Genomic DNA, 16,342 nt, shown 5'->3' on the forward strand with positions numbered 1-16,342 from the left:
ATTTTATAGTGAATATATTTTTGGAGATTTGGGTCGATTTATGAATTTCACCTAACAAAGTGGCAAAGTGAAGATTCTCATCACCGTGGTGAAAATATGATTTCATTTCGATACTAACTGTTGGATCCGCCAAATTTATTTGTACTTGGCTCTATGTAGGTGATTTAATAAAAAAAAGTAAACTGGCAACCCACATCAGATTAGCTGTGCTAACATCAGACAACGGTTTGTTAGCAGCTAGCTACCATACGCAAGAACAGACCACAAATCCGCAGCGTCACTCGTACAGGGTCCTCTAGGATTATGTCTGTAAGTACGATTTAATAATCCTAAATGAGAAACCAATATCCACAATATCGGTTACTATATATTGTTATCATACATTTACCATTTTGTTTAGAAACCAGGTTTCTCAAAAATGGCGATTAGCGGCCTAACGCTAGCCAAAGCTAACAAGCGATGGAGGCTCAATTTACGAGCGTCGTACGATTCAACTAATGTGGATAGCCTGTTAGCGGTATTATTGTGACTTCCTGGCGTGCTTTAATCGGAAAGGTAAACATTATGCATCGATAAAAGGAACAAATTCTCTCGCGCTAAGAACGCTAGCGGAGTAAATGTCTACATAAATTATGAGGTGTAGGAGCATTGTGGGTTGACTTGTGGATGGATTTTGTAATTGTGGACAGTATTTGTACCGATATCAACATATAGATCAAGTTTAGAGCGCTGTAGTTGTCTCTTTACGTAATTGCAATTGTTTCATTATAGCTAATTTACCACGTTTTTGTATTTTTATTTTTGTCATGTTAGCCTTAGTCATTAGACTACGTTCCTGCCTCGGGGCAGGGGCCAGATATTGTAAGTCTGAAGTTTGAGGGTCTGAGATGACAGTCTAAATGACACAGAAGATTTGATGCTTTCTGTAGGTCACATTGCCATTGGGTGGCACTTTGAGGTCCGACTGACTGAGATGACCTTCAGGATTTTGCCTGGATAACTTTGATGCTCTGCGATATCACTTCGATGTCAGAGATCAAAATAAGTTCAAACTGAGAGCTCCTGGGACCAAAGAAGCAAGAGAGCATTTTACAGCTCATACAACTACTTTCACCTAGTAAACTAAACAAATGTGCTTCTGGTGTGTGTGTGTTGTTTTTTATAGTTTATGTTTATATTCATGTATTTCAGGCCAGTGACGACTCTGTGGACTTTACCAGAACAGGCTCTCCAGTTCATCATAGAAAAAAACACAGCATGGAATCATCCAGATCTCCCAGAAGCTCCAAACACCACCATTCTCGGTCGAGGTCACGTTCCAGGGACAGAAAGCGTTAGTATCCAGTAATCATACTCACTAGAGGTGTAACAATTCTCCAAGTCCATGACCTGATCTGACTTTTGATTAAAGTTCACGTTTCATCGAATGTGCTATTCTTAGCCTCATATTTTGATGATTTTGAAAATATGGTTTGGAAATGTATATTTGTCAACTCTGTGTTCTTCTGTTTCCAGGTGACAGAAAATATAAACGGAGTCGCAGCAGGAGCAAAGAGGTAATTAAATCATAACTTCATTTCTATGATTACAAACAGTTTATATGTTATTTCATAGGTCTTGATTTATAGTCCTTGTTAGGTTTAATTTGAGGTGAGTATGTTTTAATCAGGCTTAGTTAAATGAAGTCACAATATCCAAAGTTGAAAACAACTGACATGCAGCGCTTTCCAACCAGAGGAACTTTTTCATAGTTCTAAGAATTGTTAGAGGAATGTCACCCGTTGTTTGTTCTGAGACCGCAAGAGCTAGCAACAATCATACATCATAGAAGTATATTTTCATAACCCTTTTTAGCTTACACATGAGCCAATTCAGCACTGCTATGTTTAAACCATGATAAGGAACAACTCTGTGGTTAGTGTTAGCCTCTGAAAGTTGTAGTTATTATGAAACACACAACAAACTCACTGCTCTGATCTTGACCCTCTCTATCTCATTATTTTGGTTTTGTTTTTTGATGCAAATTATGTTGGTACACCACTTGCCTGCTTATGTCACTTAAACATTCATAAATTCACTGAGCGCAAATCAATAAGACTGAAGGTTTGTAGTTCTTGCGGAACCTCCACGTTTGATAGTTCCTCTCGTTTCCCACAGCAGTCTGGTTGAAAAGCGCCTTGCTGAGACACATGGGGTAACATACATGGAATGTATGTTGTCTTGTCTCAAAGAAAGCTTTCATGCTTGGATATTTGTCATTATTTGCAACCATATAATAGGGTGAACAATAGTTTTTTTTTTGTTGTTTTTTTGTTAAAAAAAACAACAACTTTGTATAGCTCACATGATAACATTTCTACAATAAATCATACTCAGCGTGCTAATGCACGAAGAGACTGAACAGAAGACCCTGCTGACATAGCAAAATAATATGTCTACTACTGGGACAGGTAACTATCTGCCATTCAAACTCCTATTTATCTCACACTGTTCGTAGAAACATTGGAATTAACTCTTGCATCTCTTGCACTTAGGGATGGGCAAAATGAATCTAATCTCCTTGCAGACTTGCCTGGCTTGTTAATCTGTACAAACATTAACAAGAGCCATCATTTTATTATTGCAGTTTGTCTTGAAGAGCTATTCCAAACTTGTGTTCATATGAGATAAACGCGGTGTCATTGCCTTTTTACAAAGAATTTAAATGTGATATTCCACAAGAAAATAAAACCTTGCACAACAAGATTATTCAAACATTTTAATTTAAGAAGTTTTCATTTACTGTGTGTTGTATAATGGGGCTGTAAAAGTAAGTTAGGTGCCCATCCCTGCTTTTTAGGTGGATATTTGCTGAGTTTGACAAATCTTCTTCCTGAAAATCTGAATAATTTTAAATGCAAAGTAATGAAAGAAGGTTCCAAACAGGCTGCTTTGATGAATTGCTATGAGTTTATTTAAGCTTGTGTAACCATAGGAGTCTGTGTCTAAGACATGCCCACACCTGCAATCAAGTTCTGAGTATTATAAATGTTACAGATATGGATTTAAAATGACAGCTTTTTTCAGCTTGTCAAATTGATTACATACCTTCTGCTGTAAGCCCTGGTACTAACTCTTTTTGTTGCACTATTTTCCTGAAAGAGACAACTTCTTCTTAAAACAGGCACGAAAGAGGGACTCTGAGAAACCATCCAAATCGCATAAAACAGACGAGCATCATGAGAGACTTTCAGCAGAGAATGGAGAGGAGCGATCCAAACGTAAAGACAAGAGGCCCTCCAGGGGGCGAAGCTTGTCCAGGTCACACTCACGGGAGAGGTAAGTATGGCCGATAAATCATGCTATATCCTGCTCAACACATTTGAATCAGTAAATCGTAGAGTCCACTGGTTTCAGAGGGTTAAAATTACAGATGCATTCAGATGAAATTCCTTATTTCATGTTGTGGGATCTTTTCACTGACAGACGGCATCGCAGCAAAAGTAGAGACAAACGGCGATCACGATCACACAGCCGGGACAGGAAGAAGAAGGTTAAATCTCGCTCAGGTTCAAGGTCCAAACACCGTCATCATAGCAGAAGTCGCAGTAAGAGCAGGTGAGTTTGAAGTTGAGATATCAGCATTTTATTCTTCCAATATTTTACCATTTTGGCACACAACTGTATGTTCACTTTCTACTCTGGCTGTTTCACCAGGGAGCACAAGAAACGGACTGAAAAAGTGCGCAGGAGGAGTAGAAGCGGGTCTGTTAATCCACCCACCTTCAGAGGCCGAAACACAGCCATGGATGCTCAAGAAGCCCTGGCCAGGAGGTGAGAGCACCACATTTGAAGAAAATACCGTAAATAGTGGTGGTGTACCTGCTAGGTAATCTTGTTCATGACAGGACATCCTCGTGCTCAGGGGTGCGAAGGTGCACTCACACTTGTACCATTCTGAAGTACGATTGTCCTTCCCGCTTTCTCACACTGCTTTGCCACTTGGTTTGACATGCAGCAAAATGCAGGTGAAACACAAGCAGTACGTTAAAAGTATTCTCATTCTCTCCTTGTCATGCTGCAACTCTTCACTTGTTTGGGTTTAGAATTTTGTCTGCTGTTACCAGATTACATCACATGACAGACATGATTGGGCACAGTCCCAATCAGCTGTTGTGAGTGTTATCTAAGTTGCTGACCATGTTAACTTGGTCATGTCTCATTCCTCCTCTTTCCTGTCATTGGCTCCAAATCCTGACTTATTCCTGTTGATTAAAAGCACCAGAAAATAAGCACAAGATAAATGTGACTGGCATGTTCTGTATGTTTTGCTCCCAGATTGGTCTCTGCAGAATGTTTCTTTCAAGTTGTGTTTTTGTTTTTCCAGGCTAGAGAGAGCCAAGAAACTGCAGGAGCAGAAGGAAAAGGAACTGTTGGAGAAGCGGCAGCAGCAGCAGCAGGAGATTGCTGCCGGTATGTTTTGAAAGTTAAAAAGTCTTCATCAGTGTTCAAGTTAACAGTATTTAACTTAACTGGTCAATGTACTTTGTCTCCAGTGGCTGCTCCTATCGCAGCAGCAGCAGCTGCAGCAGCTACAAACCCAGCCCTCAATGTTGCAGCCCTCCTCGCCTCTGGGACGCAAGTCACGCCTCAGATCGCCATGGCAGCACAGATGGCAGCCCTTCAAGCCAAAACGCTGGCAGAGACTGGTATTGCTGTTCCTAGCTACTATAATCCATCTGCTGTAAACCCCTCCAAGTTTGCAGAGCAGGAGAAGAAGAGGAAAATGCTTTGGCAGGGAAAGAAGGACGGGGTAAGAGTCTACCACTATTTATTTGGGAGTGCATGATCATTTTTTTGTTTTCCAGTCTGACTGAATAAGCTTATGAAAGTAGACACTCGAGAAACATATTTTTAGGTTCAGTCCGTGTGTGAGTTCCATGATTCCATTTGTCTTCATCAGTCTTTATTTTATTTTTTTAATGTTGCAGGACAACAAGTCCCAGACAGCTGAGTTGTGGGAAAAGCTAAACTTTGGAAACAAGGACCAAAATGTAAAATTTCGCAAACTAATGGGTATTAAAGTAAGTTGGTTTTTGTTGTTGTTGTCTTTTCAGTTAATGATTCAATCACCTACTTTGAACTGTACAACTTGTAACATGTCAAATCAATTGTCGGAACAGGCAGAGGATGACGGGGAAGCGTCAAAACCACTCAACGACGATGGCTTGAAGACTCTTCAGAAGCAGGAAGAGATGTTTCGGAACCTTGATGTTCAGTATGAGATGGCTCGATCACAGACACACACCCAGAGGGGGATGGGCCTCGGTTTTTCCTCCTCGTTTTCTCGTGGAATGGATTCTATGTAGTGCCAAGCCTCGGCCACCTTTGCCACTCAACTGATCTGACAGGACTACCAGCTCATCGCTAGCCCTCCAGCTTGCATGGATATTGATCTGAATCTGTGATTTATTTATAAAAACAAACATCTCACATGTTGGAACATTATAATGTAAATAGCCAGATGCTGAGTTTGTCTCAGTGTTTTATGAATCTGTACATCTTTGGAAAAGGATGCATCCATTTGACTGGCTGATGCTGGTTACGTTAGATATTTGTTTGAATAATGTGGTAGCTTTTTTTTTAACCCATAAATATATATGTGATGGAACATGACCTGAATATGTGGTTCAAGTGAAGAATGTTTACATCAACTTGCAAAAAGCACCTGAAATCAATATAGAATTTTAATTTCTCCTGATAGGAGGGGAACAAATAGTGGGCAGTAATACATATTATCTTCAGGACTGCAACCATGGAGTAAGTGGAGTAAACGCATATTTCAAATGTTCTTGAAATAAATTAGTTTGTGTTGAATGTTTAAGTGACTGCTTGCACATTTCCACTGTAAATCAACAGATTGATTATGCTGTCACCAGCCAAAGTAATCTGAGGACGAAGTGTTTATATAAAGGATCTGAAGAAAAACAAGAAAATGTAAAAAAATACTGTATTTCTTTATTGGAATACTTGAAGGTCAAGTTAAATTGAAAGTCATTTATCTGCATATAAGAGTAGAATAAAGCACATGAGCCACACCGGTGATGAGGTTATGGTTGGCAAACTCGAGGATAAGGAGCAGGATTGGGTATTTGCTGCGTCGTTTCTCCAGAGCAGACTCCTCGCTTAAACCCATCCAGTGGAGCAGCAGTGTTAGCATGGCCTCAGGGAACAGCTCTGTTGCGAGTTCCTCAGCAGGTGGCAACTCACTCATTCGCTCAATATGTTCAAATTTAAAACTCTCCACTTTCTGGCTGATGCTGCTGTTGGCTGAATGAAACTGCTGGCCGAGCCAACGGCCTACACAGTTATGCAGGGTGCTTGAATAGGCAGAGCCCCACTGTTTGGCGTTAAGCAGTGCCAACACCATTTCTGTCACATCTATTTCTTCTAGATTCCCCTGAATGCAGTCATCTACACACTCAAGAAAGAGCAGCACAAACCCCAGCTGCTGTTCTGTTAAGGTTTGTGTCCCTGAGGAAAGTTTGTCATCCCAGCTGTGTAATATATGTCTCACTTTGGATACAGCTAGTGGCCTTTGCTCAGTTTGAAAACCCTGCTGTGGAAAACAGTAATCATGATCTGCTGACGTATCACCTGTATCCCTGCTACAAGCAGCAACTAATTCCTGACCAACCTGGCAATGCTGAGATAAAATATCACACACACTGTTGGACATGGCATAGTCCAGCTGCTCAGTGAGGCTGTAGCTCATTTCCAGAGGGCTGGCGTTAATTTGTGATTTCCAAACATCCTGCAGAAGACAGACAATGGCAATTGATATATTTTGGGTCATACAAAAGAAAGCGATAATGACGTAATGCCAATGACTCCACCTGGAAGTTCTCCAGCACAGCAAGCTGCTCCTGCCTGCTGTACATCTCAAAGGCAAGTCGAAAAAGTCCTTGAACACTGTAGAACCAGAGGCTGTTGTGTGCAGCAGATACCTTCAGCTCACTGAACCTGAATGCTGCCCCAAACCAAGAGTGAAGACGACATTATCAAGTGGCTATGTATTCTTGTGCACCATTAAGTCTTTATGGTACTGTTTCTTTTCTTTTTTTCGTCAAACCTGAGGAAAAATGTATTTTTGTTGCCAGCCCTTTTTTGGCAAACTTGGCGTGGTATCTTGGATGGTTCTCTGTACGAATAACTGTATTAGACAAGAGATCAGCTCCTAAAAAGAGAGGAGCCACCGGACTCTGGAACAGAAACATATAAAAGATTTCGATTATATTAATAAGAGGTTCATGCTAAGTTATTGTATTTTTTAACCTTATTAAACAAGCACCTATAGGTAATATTTTCACAAATAGTAGCCAAATCATATAAAGGTCGAGTGCAAGTCAGAATATGTATCTTGCTAAGTTTTTCCACATACTTTTAGCAACAAATGCGTACAATTGAAATTCGTATTTAACGCATTATGATATCATTCCAGTCATTTGACGTTAAAATGACAAAATAGCCCTTTGAAATGAAAGGCAATTTTACAATGCTGAGATACAATTGAGGGGAAAATGGCATCTGAGCTGTCATATAGACAGGAAAGTTTGAGGCGGGAGAAGTAGCTTGCAGTGGCAGTTAACACACTCACCTTCTCCGGACACTCCGTGAGCCTGAACGAAGTCACATTGACCAAGTAAATGAAGCGAATTTTCCGCGAGCCTCCGTCCCACTGTGGTAACGTCTGGTTGATGCTGGAGACCCCGGACATGGCAGGCTGGAGGCACCGATGCCCTTTCCACAGTCTAGATTTTTTTTTTTTTTGAGAAATACAGTACTTTTACCCAAACACCGGTTAATAAAACACACACACACACGACACACAGCTGAGGTGGCAACAGCCTGAGTTCAGGACAAACCTAATAGCTTAGCACTGGCATACCTAAACAGTAGAACCTCGAGCAGATTTAATCCCTGAACATTGTCTTACTGGCAAAATAGCCATCGTTGAAGCAGGCAAAGTAACAACGATTCTTGTTTATGTGGAGAGCTTTCACTGTGTTTTTAGAAGGAGGAAAAGCATTGAGAGCATGCTCTTCCAATATGTCAACCATCAACAAATGAATATTGCTGTATATTTAGATAAAGTTTTTTTTTCCTCTTTCCTTTTTTTTTCTTCTTGTTTTTGCTTGTGTTAAGTGAAGCGCTTATCCCATCTAAATCCTAGACCACTACAGAACAATTTATACTTTGGATTGCAACAATGCCGTACTGGATTGCCCTGTTGTGTCTGCCTCATTTAAATTGAACCTTAACATGAGATTTCAGCATCTTTTCATTTATTTATTGTTAATATTGTTGCATTATGATAATTTCCATTGAAAAATAAATAAATAAAACACCCCAGTTGAAAGAAAAACATTAATTCATCCGAACACTTTGATAATATCCCATGATCAACCCTTGTGTGTCCTAATTCTGGCATATTAAATCACAGTAAAGTTCGTCCTCTATCGATAGACATGTTGCTTTTGTACGCAAAATACACAAATACACTATTGTAACAGCGTTTGCTTTTGAACTACTTCCGACCTCCAGGTTATGACGTAAAACAAACCTCCTGTATAAACTGGGTGAATTCTTTCTTCTGTCACATCTGAAGTGGACATATATGCTCAGGTCAAGCAGGTACACCCTGATCCAGCCTGTCACAGAAAAGTCAGATACATACCTGGACTATTTTCCTGACACAGTTCTTGTTCCCGAGCCAAATATAGGAGTAACTACCTGCCCGTCGATAATAGTTGGCGATTAAATTGGCGTGTTCCTTGCTTGTTTGAGATGCTGTTAACCTGTAATACCAAGTTGTGGGTTTAAAAACCCCATTTCAAATCTGTCGTCATCTGTCAAGGAAGTAGTTCGCTACGCGTTATTACGTTACGATTTTACAGCAAGACGTACATTTCTCCAGTTAGAAAATTATCTTTCAATTGCTTAAACGTTTTATCTGTGCTTGAGGTCACAAGTATTCGGAAGGTAATGTTTCTCTCGCCATTAACTACTATTCATTTTGTATTATTATAAGCAGAGCCGAAGTCCCGCCCTTTCCGGAACGGCTCGGCTAAATAAATACCGAGGTCTGTTTTTTTTTCCACCACTAGTCTGCGCTGTCTTCCATCTTGTCCCCCCATCTCTAGGTCAAAGATGGCTGACGTTGATTTTGGAGATACTGAGCTCTTTCAACAGTTTGATGACTTTGCACCGCCAGTCTCAACGCACATTCGCTTCACAGAGAATGACGAAGAACAGGAGGAGACGAGCCTCTTACGAAGCAGGCTGGAGGAGAATAATGACTACATTCAGAGACTAATTGAAGAGAATATCCTTACTCCAGGAAGGCTCACGAGCTAGCCATGTTGATGTAGCTATGAAACATTAGCTAAAGTCTGCTAACACCACGAGCCCTTGGTCTCCGTCAAAACAAGAATGTCTGCTAACATTTCTATTCTAGCATCTTATTTCCTTAACTCGTATCACATAAAGGTTTAAGAAGAAAGCTCAACGTCCTGGAACGTCCGAGGTAATGCGTTGACATGAGACAGTGCGGCTATCGGCTAATCTAACAGTAAACGAAACTGGTCACTTCATGCGTTAAAGCTTGTTTTCCTTCCGTCTTTTCAGTGGCATCATCGTTGAAGATGCCAACGTCGACGGGCCAATTCTTCAGATCCTTTATATAAACAATTGCATATCAAAGTAAGCATCCTTAAAGCACACTGCTAACATGTTTTAGTAGCATTGTTTGATTTGGGTAGGTGGGTATGAACTAATCTGTTCAGTAATAAACATCAGTATTAAACATCTGGATGAGTGTATGGGTAATTTAATACGTGTAAACAAGAACAAGATGGATCTATCTAAATAGTGCCAAAGCACAATAAACGTGAGACACTTTACATGCAGTAGGTCTTGAAGCACACTTTAATTTACATGATGTAGAATATAGCCAACAATTCTCCTTGAGCAAGCATTTCAGCATCATTCAAAAATGTTGAGCCCCCCCCCCCCCCTTTTTTTTTCTTTCCCCTTTCACCTGAGCATCTAAATGTCTGTATGCCATAGGGGACCCATCCACTTTGGACTAAGTCTCACCTACAAATGTAGCCGCTCAGTCACATGACAACAACACAGCCTGAGGGGACAATAACAATTGTTTTAGTTAAAAGGAAATTGTTTGGTCATATTTTAATAATTGCTTTGATATTTTGTGCAAGTGTATTTGATTACTTATATCTTGCCCCAATGATGTAAAACACAACATTTTAATCATCTTAGAACTTCAGTCTTCTCACTGTATACTCTCAGTTTTGTATGACTACTTCTACTTGAGGAAATATTTTAAAGTAACTGTACTCAAGTGCATTTTTTTGGGCTTTTCTACCCATCTCTTTTAATCAGTAAAATGATAAGTGAAAGTGAACCTGCAAATAGGTCATTAATAGGTAACGTGTGCACCAGATGCACTTTAATATTCAGTGTATAGTCTTCATGTGTTCCCATTCTTCCATGACACTTTTGTAATGAGAATAAACAACAATAATGTCTCCCTCTCAGGCAATGTCGTCAGGAAGTTGAGGACTACATCCGTAGCATTATTTTGAAACATCAAAGTCTTGAAAATAAAAGAAACAACTCTTCCTCCCACCTGAAGCCTCAGGTATTTTTTTCAGGTTATATATTACTGGATTGTATTACAGTTATTATTCTGCTTTAAACCAGTTTTTATCATTTCTGAAGAATTCAGCTTTTACGATTGATGAAGATCCCCAGAAGTCACCTTCCAGCAGTGAGAGAAAAACAGGAGCATTTGATGTGAGTATATACTGTTAAACTTGAGTGCTTTGTATAAATTCTTGCTAGATGGAGTAGAATGAGGTGTAATGGTGTTTGAGCTTATTGAGATAGAAACTGTTTTCTTATTTCTGCTCTAGGTTGTTGGAAGTGTCCAATATTTCTCTACCTTCTGCGTCGATAAAGTTGGACAGCCTCTGCTGAATGAAAACCCCCAGTTGACTGATGGATGGGAAGTGCCACCGTATCTTTAAATGGACATTTACACGTGACCGATAATGTTCGGTGATATAGTGTCCCTGCATTCAAAGATCCAAACTTTGTATTTCTTTTTCATATAGTTTAAGGTATGAATATATCTTAAATGTATTTGAAATAGTTAATGAGACATCTGACAAAGGCTTAAAATAGACAAGAGTAGGATTTTGTTTCTGTATTGTGCACCAACCTGATATAACCACCTTAATTTTTGCAAAGTTATAATCGGGTTTTCAACAGAGTCCTTGGCTCAGATGGACTGGAGATAGACACGAAAGACAAAAGGTATGACGGGGTTTATTGATGAAGCTTTATCAATGTTAGGTTCAAGCATTCTACTACAAAACAAGTCTGTCTCTAATCTGTTTGATTTTTGTTTTGGTTTGTTGTTTTCAGACCCAAATCTCTGTGTTTCAACTGTGGTTTGAGCACCCATCAACTGAGAGACTGTCCCAAGGTAGGAAGAAGTAAATTTAAAACTGGCATGAACCAAAGTCAAATCAAAGAGTCCAGACTTATCCTTCTGTATTCGTGATTATTTTCTAAGCCTAAAGACATGGCTGCAATCAATGAGAGGAGGAAGGAGGCCAACCTGACCATGCAGAGTAACCACCGGTACCACGATGAAGGAATAGAGGAGCGGTTCTCTAAATACAAGCCTGGAGTATTGAGGCAGGATCTTCATTTGGTGACACTAACATCATGAGAAATTTGTAACATATAGACGTTAATCTGAGCATGTAAATGTTTTGCCTTTGAACAGTGAGGAGCTTCTGGCAGCACTGGGAATCGATGGGAACACCCTCCCTCCTCTGGTATATCGCATGAGGCAGCTTGGATACCCACCTGGTTGGCTCAAAGAGGCAGAAATGGAAAACTCTGGTTTAACACTGTATGATGGAACAGGTACATCTCAGTGCAATCACAAAACTGTTCTCGTTGATTTCCGAAACCAAAGCATCTTAAATGTATTGAGAATGTGTGCTTTTACTCTTTATCTAGCTGCATATGACAGCAATACAACCAACAACACCAGTACACACACCTCTTACGATGTTTCCAAACTGGTAGATTTCCCAGGCTTCAATGTTCCTGCACCACATCACATGAAAGATGTAAGTCTACAAAGTTTTTGAATGCATCGCTGAAAGTATACATTGAGATTTGAGAATGCTGATGGCTTTGTGTTCTTTGGGTGACGGGCATCTTTTTAACCACTGAATTTCTGTTTTGTTTTGGGTTTTTTTCCCATCCAGGAGTTCATGATGTACAATTCTGTTCCGATGCAGAGTTGCCACATGAAGCAAAACTATGCCGCCTACCTGTCCAACAACTTTGCTGCGGTAATTAAGTTCTTTAAGTGGTTATTTGTCATCAGCACATCTCTTCTCTCCATATATGCTGTGAATATTGTTTATATCTCCTGTAAAGAGAACATTTGGGGTGTGACACATCGATTTGATGATACCAATAGCACAAACCCTTTTTTTTTCCTCACTTCAAGCACTGATGCTATGTTGACTCATAGTCATTGTCAAGCTGCTTAGAAGCAGATTAAATCATCATTAAAAAAGATTGCTGGTCAAGGTCAACAACTGTGCAGCTGTTACAACCAATATTGACACGTAACAGGTGAGCATGGTAAAAGTCAGCAGCTTGAACAGGTTCACTCATTTAGATATGGCCACTTTTCTGTCAGTTTTACGATGTTCCTGTTTTCGTCAGTGTTAATTTTGTCAATGAAAATTATGATAAAGTGTTGCCCAACAACCTCTTTAAATACCTACCCAGACGATTCTGTGACTAAGACCATACCACATACAAATCCATGGAGTCTACTTGTATTTCCTTCCTTCAATGCTGGCAATGGCAGCTAAATTATACAGGGTTTACAATCTCCTCTGTCCAGCTGTGTCTGGTTTCCAGTTGTAATGAACTCGCTGGCACTGATAAAAAAGATAATGCTCCGTGTCTGTGCAACACGGACAAATCCCCTAGATTCTAACACCACATGCTGTTCTATCCTGTCACCAGCCTGGTGCCTCTTGCAACAAGAGGCGGCATGAGTCTGAGTCACCTCAACAGCCGAGGAAGAGGGCACGGTGTAGCCCTGATCGGACCTCAGACAGGAGCTCAGATATGGATATAGAATCCGGCAAGTATTCAGAGTCACTTTTTAAAGCAGGCTACCTAGATTTTGTTTTAAAGCTATACTGTCAGCCTCTGTGTCATAGAATAATCTAAAGAAGTGCTAAACCAGCTGCCTCTTTGTTGGTCACACTGTTATTGAATCTTTGGGTCACTCTGTGTTGCACCCCAGATCCAGGAATGCCTTATTTTAATCAAGGCCCAGGAGACTTCCACTTCCAACCACCACTACCCCCTGGCTCTCCTTCCTTCAGCTCCCCTCCTCCTCTACCCCATGGTACTCCGCCTGCTACTCCCACTCCCCCACCTCTTCCTAAAGGCACCCCTCCTCCCACACCTACTAATGGCTCCCCAGCTCTACGAGGACAGAGCTGGGCAGGGATGGATGAGACTGTGCAGGGAACAGAGGATGACCTGACACTGGAGGAACTGGAGGAACAGCAGAGGCTGATATGGGCAGCTCTAGAAAATGCAGACACTGCTACCAGTAGTGACTCTGAGACGCCTGTTGTAGGAACACCGATACACAGTTCACCAAGTGTGCACACACCTGCATATGTCGACACAGAAACAGAAGAGATGGAGGAATCGATGGATAAAAGACCAGCAGAAACCAGCCAGAGCAGTGACAATCAAAGGGAACATGGGAGCCTAAAGGTTTGCCCCCAAAGTCCAGGTTCCGTCAGATCTCAGGATGTCAGCCCACGAAGTCCAGGTCCATGTAAATCTAATGACGACAGCCCCCAAAGTCCAGTTCTAGTTAAATCTCCGGACGGCAGCCTCCAAAGTCCAGTTCCAGGTAAATCTCCGGACGGCAGCCTCCAAAGTCCAGTTCCAGGTAAATCTCAGGACGGCAGCCTCCACAGTCCTGTTCCAGGTAAATCTCAGGATGGCAGCCTCCAAAGTCCTGTTCCAATTAAATTCCACGATAACAGCCCCCAAAGTCCTGGACCAGTGAAATCCCAGGATGACAGCCCACAAAGTCCTGGTCCAGTCAAATCCCAGGATGACAGCCCCCAAAGTCCAGGTCCAGTCAAATCCCAGGAGGACAGCCCCCAAAGTCCTGGGCCAATTAAATCCAAGGATGATAGCCCCCAAAGTCCAGGTCCAGTCAAATCCCAGGATGACAGCCCCCAAAGTCCTGGGCCGATCAAATCCCACAATGAAAACCCACAGAGCCCTGATCCTGATCCATCACAAGAAGGGGTAGGAGATTTTGCATCTGTTGATGCAAATGTTGATAAAGTAATAGCTGTTCCTCATCGGAGCAAGTTCGCTGTAGGCATCGTACCTTTTGAAGAAACACCAGAATACACTGAAGTTGCTAAAGCCACAGGGACTTACCTTAAGATCAGAGACTTACTGAAAGGTTCACCTCGAAGTTTGGCAAGGAAAAAATAAGAACTCTCTGTACCGAACTGACACAAGGACACCTGAACATTTTTTAAGAAAAAACTTTCGTCTTCATGGTCATCTGATAGAGCACGTTTTTTTAGCAGTTTGTCGTTTTGTACTAAGTTGAATGTCGACATTATAGGGAGAGAAATAGGACGATGCTGCAACAGCACAAGTTTGTTGTTCTATGTTCAGTTTTGGTATAAGTAATGTCAATCATTCTTTTTTTATTGTAAAATTGTGAAACGACATGTCAATAATTTGACTTTAACTTTTTGTTTGAATGTTATTTTTCTATTTTTGTCACTTGGAACTGCTTTAAGTAAAAATAAGGCTTTATTTTATCTAGCGATCATGCTTAGACGTGGGTTCAATTTCAGTTAAAGCCTGACTTTCTTGTTATTTTTTTTTAAAATTTTATTAAGCTGCGTTATCATTTTTCTATTTGTTGTCATAAAATGAAGCTTATTATACTGTACATAGTTGGTGGTTATCCATCATAAGCTTGATGAATGACTTGACCTGTTTTTACACTAAAGTCCCTCTCATGTTGCATTCTTATTGAAATGGGAGCCAATTAAAGCAATTCGATTTTCCTTCATTATGACACTCATCAAACCAATCCATATCAGAACTGAAATAAAGTTCATCGCATTCTCTCACACTGTTCAATGTGAACTTTTCATGTTTGCCTAGAATGTTTCGATTTCTCTAATACTTTAGTTTGTTCCTTGTTTCAGTTTACTGGAGAAAAATAAAGAATTACAAACATGGTTAATACAGTCTTGGAAAACCTGGAAAAGTCATGGATTTTGGAAATGTCCAGGTTTGGAAAGGTTTTGGTAAAATAAAACCTTAACATTTTTCAAAAGTCTTGGAAATTGGCTCCACAAACGCCTGAATAATGGAGTATGTGCGTCTCATTTCCGACCACGGAGAAAGATTCATTGGTTGATAGCGATTTAATTAAAGACATGTTTATGTTGTGACAAATCACGTAGCTTGTCATTAATTCGAGCGTAGGCTGGTAACGGTGACGTGGATCTGTTGAAATTTTCATTTGTAACCCAACATTTCAGATAATAAAGGGCCATGAAGATATTGCTTCAAGGTGTACAGAAGTCAGGAGTGTATGGGTAAAAATGTGTAAGAACCCTTTAAATACTACCTTCTCATTCAAAGGGACTGCTCTAACTCATTTGGCATCGATAATCTTACAGATGAAAACTGAGAATATTCCTCACAAAAATATTGCAAATCTTTTCAAAGGTATCAACATTTTAAATCACAATGAATGTTATGTCATTTGTTTGCATTTCATGACAGTTGTTCCCAGAATTAAAGAAATTACTAGTACTTAGAACGGTGATTAACTTATTATTTCAAACACAAACAGACCTTCATATATAATAATGGGACTTAATTTATGTCTTTACTCTTACATGGAAATTGATATTTTGCAGCCATGGGTTCCCGATTTTGAATGCTGTTTTTGCAGTCTGAATCCTGAGAGTTGACGCCTATGATTTTATTTTTTTTTAAATTCTGCTTCCTAGATATTAACTATATTTGCCTTTCAGATAAACAAGTAGGGCTGCATGGTGGTGCAGTGGTTAGCACTGTGGCCTCACAGCAAGAAGGTTCCGGGTTCGAGTCCCGGCTCAGGCACGGGATCTTTCTGTGTGGAGTTTGCATGTTCTCCCCG

At 40.4% G+C, this 16,342-nt stretch overlaps 3 protein-coding genes across 5 annotated transcripts; 2 read left to right on the forward strand and 1 right to left on the reverse strand.

Annotated features, from left to right (window-relative positions):
• The first annotated feature begins 13 nt into the window (after nt 1-13).
• rsrc2 (arginine/serine-rich coiled-coil 2) lies at nt 14-6,055 on the forward strand. Its single transcript, XM_086206191.1, has 10 exons — nt 14-309; nt 1,192-1,333; nt 1,516-1,556; nt 3,164-3,318; nt 3,466-3,597; nt 3,697-3,813; nt 4,367-4,452; nt 4,536-4,792; nt 4,971-5,063; nt 5,163-6,055. The coding sequence occupies exons 1-10, from the start codon at nt 304-306 to the stop codon at nt 5,346-5,348; spliced, it is 1,215 nt and encodes a 404-aa protein (XP_086062317.1). The 5' UTR covers nt 14-303; the 3' UTR covers nt 5,349-6,055.
• Nucleotides 5,971-9,327, reverse strand: LOC147259937 (uncharacterized). Of its 2 annotated transcripts, none has more exons than XM_086206192.1 (5): nt 8,717-9,327; nt 7,637-7,790; nt 7,112-7,241; nt 6,876-7,009; nt 5,971-6,793 (listed from the first exon to the last, which is right to left on the reverse strand). In XM_086206192.1, exons 2-5 carry the CDS (start codon nt 7,754-7,756, stop codon nt 6,038-6,040), a joined length of 1,140 nt encoding a protein of 379 aa, XP_086062318.1. In that variant the 5' UTR covers nt 7,757-7,790; nt 8,717-9,327; the 3' UTR covers nt 5,971-6,037. The 2 variants fall into 2 exon arrangements, with proteins under 2 accessions (XP_086062318.1, XP_086062319.1); XM_086206193.1 differs by lacking the exon at nt 8,717-9,327 and adding an exon at nt 7,928-8,038.
• On the forward strand, nt 8,695-15,982 carry zcchc8 (zinc finger, CCHC domain containing 8). 2 transcript variants are annotated; one of them, XM_086206190.1, is made up of 15 exons: nt 8,695-9,021; nt 9,183-9,364; nt 9,523-9,565; nt 9,667-9,741; nt 10,600-10,702; nt 10,783-10,857; nt 10,977-11,080; nt 11,314-11,379; nt 11,491-11,551; nt 11,642-11,766; nt 11,858-12,000; nt 12,097-12,209; nt 12,351-12,437; nt 13,129-13,249; nt 13,415-15,982. In XM_086206190.1, exons 2-15 carry the CDS (start codon nt 9,190-9,192, stop codon nt 14,641-14,643), a joined length of 2,520 nt encoding a protein of 839 aa, XP_086062316.1. In that variant the 5' UTR covers nt 8,695-9,021; nt 9,183-9,189; the 3' UTR covers nt 14,644-15,982. The 2 variants fall into 2 exon arrangements, with proteins under 2 accessions (XP_086062316.1, XP_086062315.1); XM_086206189.1 differs by lacking the exon at nt 8,695-9,021 and having other exon boundaries at nt 9,063-9,364.
• Nucleotides 15,983-16,342: the final 360 nt, after the last annotated feature.

This window comes from Aulostomus chinensis, chromosome 6, assembly GCF_037954235.1.
Source record: "Aulostomus chinensis isolate RoL2024-O1b breed Wild chromosome 6, RoL_Achi_v1.0, whole genome shotgun sequence".
Lineage (NCBI taxonomy): Eukaryota > Metazoa > Chordata > Actinopteri > Syngnathiformes > Aulostomidae > Aulostomus > Aulostomus chinensis.

What these genes read in the sequence shown, in the direction of transcription:
- LOC147259937 (XM_086206192.1), bottom strand. Translation starts at nt 7,756, where the DNA reads ATGTCCGGGGTCTCCAGCATCAACCAGACGTTACCACAGTGGGACGGA. An exon ending in AAAAATACATTTTTCCTCAG is followed by an intron (nt 7,010 to 7,111) that starts GTTTGACGAAAA and finishes GGTTTGGGGCAG; the next exon opens with CATTCAGGTTCAGTGAGCTG. An exon ending in CTGTGCTGGAGAACTTCCAG is followed by an intron (nt 6,794 to 6,875) that starts GTGGAGTCATTG and finishes TGTCTTCTGCAG; the next exon opens with GATGTTTGGAAATCACAAAT.
- rsrc2 (XM_086206191.1), top strand. An exon ending in GTCGCAGCAGGAGCAAAGAG is followed by an intron (nt 1,557 to 3,163) that starts GTAATTAAATCA and finishes TTCTTAAAACAG; the next exon opens with GCACGAAAGAGGGACTCTGA. An exon ending in CAAGAAGCCCTGGCCAGGAG is followed by an intron (nt 3,814 to 4,366) that starts GTGAGAGCACCA and finishes TTGTTTTTCCAG; the next exon opens with GCTAGAGAGAGCCAAGAAAC.
- zcchc8 (XM_086206190.1), top strand. Translation starts at nt 9,190, where the DNA reads ATGGCTGACGTTGATTTTGGAGATACTGAGCTCTTTCAACAGTTTGAT. An exon ending in TCAGAGACTAATTGAAGAGA is followed by an intron (nt 9,365 to 9,522) that starts ATATCCTTACTC and finishes AACTCGTATCAC; the next exon opens with ATAAAGGTTTAAGAAGAAAG. An exon ending in CCTCCCACCTGAAGCCTCAG is followed by an intron (nt 10,703 to 10,782) that starts GTATTTTTTTCA and finishes TCATTTCTGAAG; the next exon opens with AATTCAGCTTTTACGATTGA.